The following is a 5,831-nucleotide window of genomic DNA, read 5'->3' on the forward strand; positions in this document are numbered from 1 at the left end:
ATTAGTCATAAAATATTTATAAATAATTTAAATCAAACATTATTTAATTTTTGTAGAGGTAGACGTACACCACCTCCTCCTGGTAGTAATTATATGGGTGACCCATCACTCGTTCCTTCTATGATACAAGCAGAGGAGGTTCGAAGGAGGCTAGAAGATCCGCTTAGAACTAAACAAGTGAGACCAAGGTATGTGCGAATAAATATTAATTTACTTTAAAATATTTTTCTATTGTGTCTCAGTTACATCTATACTAATATGTTGCTTGTTGGAAAGTGCTAATTATGGCAACTAATGGTCTGATTTTAAAAACTCTTTTTGCATTAAATAGACAGTTAATTTAGAAAGAGTTTTTATAGCATCATATGATGACTTATAGAAACGGAGCAGTAGCCATATAATAAATATTCAGTAAATCAATGTCCAGTTAAGGGTGTTTTAATTCAAAATAAGTGTTATCCTCATTGATATAGTTTTGCGCTGCATAAAATGGTGAAGTTTTTAAAAAATCTTCCTCTAAAGTTATCTTTGTTTTTGTTTATTTGAAAAAAAGAAATAGTTCTCATTGTTAGCAATAATAAACAATAGATAAATGCAAAATATTTTTAAAAAATTATGAATAATTAAAGCATAAAAATTAAGAAATTTGATTCATTTTTTAATTTTAAAAAAATACAATTTTTTTTAAAATAACTTTCATCATCCATGGACTTAAGATTTATTTTTTAAAAACGACAAGAATAGCAATAACTTCAATATAAGCCCACTAATCTATACATAACTTGGGAATGTAAGTAGGGTGATAAGTGAAATTGTGTGATGTACGGACTACACCAGACTTTTTAAAATTTTATTTATTTTTTTTTTTTTGGTTTAATAATCTCTGTAAAAATTTATTACTATCTGTATTGTTATTGTTTTTTTATGTTTGTGCAGCTGTTGTTTATGAAAGAAAGTGGACAAAAGAAATGGTTTCTTAAGTTAAAAAAAATAATAATAAGGTCATTCAAATTATAATAATTTAAAGTTACATATTATAACTCAACGTATCTTAATAAAGATAAGGTTATTAAAATGTTTGTTGCAATGACACCAACAGTAGTTTTCCCGTGTATAATATACATATTGGTCAACAGTTTCACTTATGTAGATTGAATGGTTATGGATCTGGATGGTGAAGAATATAAGATTAGGGTTTATGTCAAATAAATTGATTTGTTGGACAAGACCATATGGTTACTTACCATCATTTCTATTCCCATTTGACCATAAATACAGAAAACCACAAAAATTGTTTTAAGAAAAAGATTTTCTGCTTAATCTAATTTTTTTAGTATCACATATCAGGCATCAATAATGATTTTTACTTCATCATTAATACATTATTACTATTGTATTATATAATTATTACTATCCATCATCAGGCATCAGTAATGGTTTTTACTTCATCATTATCATTATATTATATCATTATCACTATCCATCATCAGGCATCAGTAATGATTTTTACTTCATGATGTATAAATATTTATGAAAATAATATTTTTCTATTTATACTAATTTAACTACAGCAAAGATAGTTATTAGTTACATATCATATCATACTGATATAACAAATATTATTTCTGATATAGCGTATAATATGCAATATAAAACTAATCTGTACCACTACAATCCATGAAGGGTGAGGAGTGCAGTACTTGATAAGGAAGTACTGTTACTAGACAAACGGTTGTGCAAGAAGGTGATCTGGTTAGAATCATGCTCAATCACCAGATTCTTACCCAAGTAAGGTTATCCACTTTGTGATGCTGGGTGGACCCTGAGGGCTCCTGAACCCACAGGTTTGACTCATGGCTACAATAAAAGAATAAATAATTTTCTGATGGATATGCAATATAATATGCACGATATATTGATATCACTCATGATTTAAGATTTATAGAATCCTTTCTATGAGTGATTAAAATCATGAATAGAAAAAAGGAGGATTTGGAAATCTCTCTCACCCCTCCAAAAAAATAAGCTATCAGTTATATTATTTCAAAACTTACGATAAGGGTGGAAAGGATAAGTTGATTTATTCCCTTAAAACATTTTTTTAGTATTTAAACTTTAAAATATATTTCTTATGAATTGTTTGGTGGTTCAAAAAAATTTCTTACCTGTTATTTTTATTTATTTTTTAGATGTAGCAGCGGAGGACAACCAAAAGTAGACCCTGTTTCATGTGGTTCAACCCTGAAGAAAGGAAAATCGTCTTCATCAGAAGGTTTCACGACTGTGGTCTTCTCCTTTTGTGATGAACAGTTTCCCTACAGGTCAAAGATACCTGGCCATTCTATCACACTGAAACAGTTCAAGGAGTTTCTTCCGAAAAAAGGAAATTACAGGTAAATAAATCTCTGTAATAAATATCAGTTAATTAGGATTGTATATAATATATATATGTAGCTTAAACTAACAGGCCTTTTAATTTTATCAGTCATCAGGCTGGTGGTTAAGATTTCCAAGTAAATCTATATTACATGTTTTTATAGTTAATATGTAATAAATAAAAAAAATTAAACAAACTTGGCTTCAGGAAAATATGTGAAATTTGAAATAATTATGTGTATAATTTTTATTCTAATCTATTCAAATAATTAAATGAGAATGAATTACTTAAAATTATGTATTATAAATAGTCATATTAAATGGTTAAAAGAATTACAATTTTATAGTTATTGTACTATGAGGTTAATTTATTTTAAGGGTCCATGTCTCTGCCACCTAAGTTAAGATTGATCTAACTAAAGTTTTCTATAATTGTACCTTGGTACCTCTTGATAATAGTTTACTTCTAAAAACATAAAACCATTTAATCTTTATTTTCAGTATATTGAAATATAATATAAGAGTTCATTTGTATGGCTAAATCTATCTCTTATTGATGAAAATTTAGCTGTTTACATTCATTAAAAAGGCATCTGTTGGAAAGTGGATCTAAATTCCTATACTCTCAGGAAAAACATTTATAATTTGCCTATGTTGAGTAGTCTCTGTTATGGAGTAATTTCGTTTAATGTATTAGAAAAAGTTTCACAAGAGCTCACTGAAAAATTAAAATATGTTTTGCTGAAAGTTATGCCATGAATTAAGAATATATTTTATTTTTTTAAATAAAACTGAGCGAGATCTTTTGGCTTTCAAGTTTCCAGTTTATAAAACTTTTATTTACTCTCAGTTCCATTATTAAAAAATATAAAACTGTAAAATATGTTATTACTTACTACTCGTTTTATTACTTCCAAAGAAAAAATGATATTACCAAAATTTAATATTTTTCTGTATATTCATAGATGGGCAAGATCGGTTGTCATTTTTTCCAAATTGGATAGTACAGGAAACTTTTTAGAATCATTGTGGGATGACATTTGATGTTAGTGCCAAATCATCATCATCATCATTAAATTTCTTTTTTGATTAGTAGATCACAAAAATTCATTATGAAAAATAATAAACAATAAAGAAATAAATACAATTTTTTTTTAGAAATGTTACTATAAACTTCAACTATAAATTTAATTTATTTTATATTATTAATTATTTAATGTTGTTTTTACAGATACTTCTTTAAAACAGAGTGCGAAGAACTCGACATGCAAGTTATTCAAGAAGAGATCACAGACGATAATGATGTTCTACCGCTGTGGGAAGGAAAAGTAATGGCCCAAGTCAAACCCATCGACTAAGTGAAAATAAAAACCCCACATCGTCTGCCTAAACATTCATTGCCTTTTAGGCGTAATAATGACTGCATTTGTTTTATAAAATGCTATTTGTTTAAATACTTTTATGTTTCTCTCTCTAATTGAAATTATTGCGATGTCTTCCAATTTAGATTAGGCAATTAAAAATTCTCCTTATGCTGTTAGTTTTCGCAAAATGTATATATAACTATAATTTAATACTAAAAAAAAAAAAAAAAAAAAATGGTGCCTTCAAACACATATGATTCCTTTCATTTTTTTGTACATATATTAATTTTCTGTTATTTATATTTTATCATCTAATTGTTATTGTAATTTTGTTGAAAGACTCCATTTTTAATAATGTATTTAAGAAGCATAAATTGCTTTGTAAATACAGAAACCAATTTAATTATAAAAAGAAAACATGTTATTGTAAATAACAAGGTGACTTGATTAATTGTTTATTTCTGATATTTTTATTATCCTCCTGATTTATTTTAATTTATATATATTTTTTATTTTAAATAAAATATCAGAATTATATCAATTGTACAAGTTCATCATTTGTATACTTGTGTAAATAATTTATATTTAATATCTAGCAATATTTTTTTAACTGGTATTTTAATTATAATTATTTTCATTAAGTTATTTGTAAGCCTTAAATTTTACACGGTGCCTGATATAAAGCACATCAGTAATACATTTGTATGTGCCACATATAATTTAGTTTACTTGTAATATTTAAAGACTGTTAAATCGTTTTTTTTTTTTTTTTTGTTAACAGTATAAATAGCCTAGTATATTCTTTATAATTATTAATGATAATACGTGATTGGAAAGAGTTTATTACGGCGGCGTTGGTATGATTGTTAGTATGATCAAAAGTTCCTTTATAGATTTGCTTCCTACATTGTGTTGGGATTTAATACCTTTAAGGCTTAATTTATTACCTCATCGTATTTTTAATGCTGTATAATGTTAATAACTTTATAAAAGAAAGATAAATGTACATAAATATATATATTATATTATAAAAGTAATGTTTTTTATTTTTTACCTAAAAAAAAATGGTTTTAATAATTTTTAAAAATTATTTAATGATATCATTTGGTAAAAACCAAAAATGTGGCTGCCACGGCCATATTTATTAAAAAATGAATGTGTAAATTCATGTACAAGTTTATTATTTTGATCAAATAAACTTTATTAATTCAATTTTATGTTTTTTTTTCCACATCTGGATAAACGACTAACCTGGAATCCTTACACAACACCGAAAAGATAGGAAACTGCAAGTCGATTCTGACCATTACAGCACTTACTAGACAGACGGTCTAAACTTTCAACTCATTACAAAAGACTGATCTACATGACTATAATAAAGCCAATCTGGACTTACGGAGTTGAGCTTGGGGGCTCCACTAAACCTTTGAATTTCTCTTGCAATCCAATCCTTTTGTGGTTGAATATGAGAACTATGGTAGAATAACTGATTTATATAAAATTAATTTATTTTGAGAGCTCAATTTAGATTTTTTTTTTTTTAAATATGGGAACATTTAAAATTTTTTTTTGCTTTATATAACTTCTTGTTCCAAGTAAACAAATGTTTCTGGTTGTTTTGTTATTTTTTAAGGTTCTATGAAAGTAAGAGTTCTGTCCAGATAAAATGTAAAATTTTTGAGTAATACATAAATTCAGTATTATCTTCTTCATATCTTTCTTTTTTGGGTATTTATTTTATATTATAATAAAAGTTAAAGGGTTTTAATAGGAAACTTTAGGTGAGTTTCAACAAAATCTATGAAGATAGTTTTATTATTTTGTATTATAAGTTAAAGGGTTTATATAGAAAACTTTAAGTGAGTTTCAAAAAAATTCGTGAAGACAGGTTTATTATTAAGGTTATAAGACCTATCCCAAACCAAAGTCACCCTATTACATTACTCATCAAAAAGTAACTCCAATCAAAGGTACAATTTTTAGAATAAATTCAATAAAATAAAATAAAAAACAAGCAATTTATAATGAGAAGTTAGTTGGCCCTGGATAACATATAGGAGAAGATGGTTGACCATGGATAGCATATATGAG

The 5,831-nt window shown here is 26.3% G+C and overlaps 1 protein-coding gene across 11 annotated transcripts in view; it reads left to right on the forward strand.

Annotated features, from left to right (window-relative positions):
- The window catches only part of Axn (protein axin), a 143,263-nt gene extending 139,347 nt beyond the window's left edge, over positions 1–3,916 (forward strand). For all 11 annotated transcript variants that reach the window (XM_014430293.2, XM_014430298.2, XM_024360149.2 and 8 more), the window contains 3 exons: positions 57–188; positions 2,190–2,393; positions 3,608–3,916. In XM_014430293.2, the coding sequence (XP_014285779.1) occupies positions 57–188; positions 2,190–2,393; positions 3,608–3,734 (463 nt within the window). In that variant the 3' untranslated portion in view covers positions 3,735–3,916. The remainder of the gene's footprint in view (positions 1–56; positions 189–2,189; positions 2,394–3,607) is intronic.
- Positions 3,917–5,831: the final 1,915 nt, after the last annotated feature.

The sequence above is a fragment of the Halyomorpha halys genome, unplaced genomic scaffold, assembly GCF_000696795.3.
Source record: "Halyomorpha halys isolate HHAL.00 unplaced genomic scaffold, Hhal_1.1 Scaffold876.1, whole genome shotgun sequence".
In the NCBI taxonomy this organism is placed as follows: domain Eukaryota; kingdom Metazoa; phylum Arthropoda; class Insecta; order Hemiptera; family Pentatomidae; genus Halyomorpha; species Halyomorpha halys.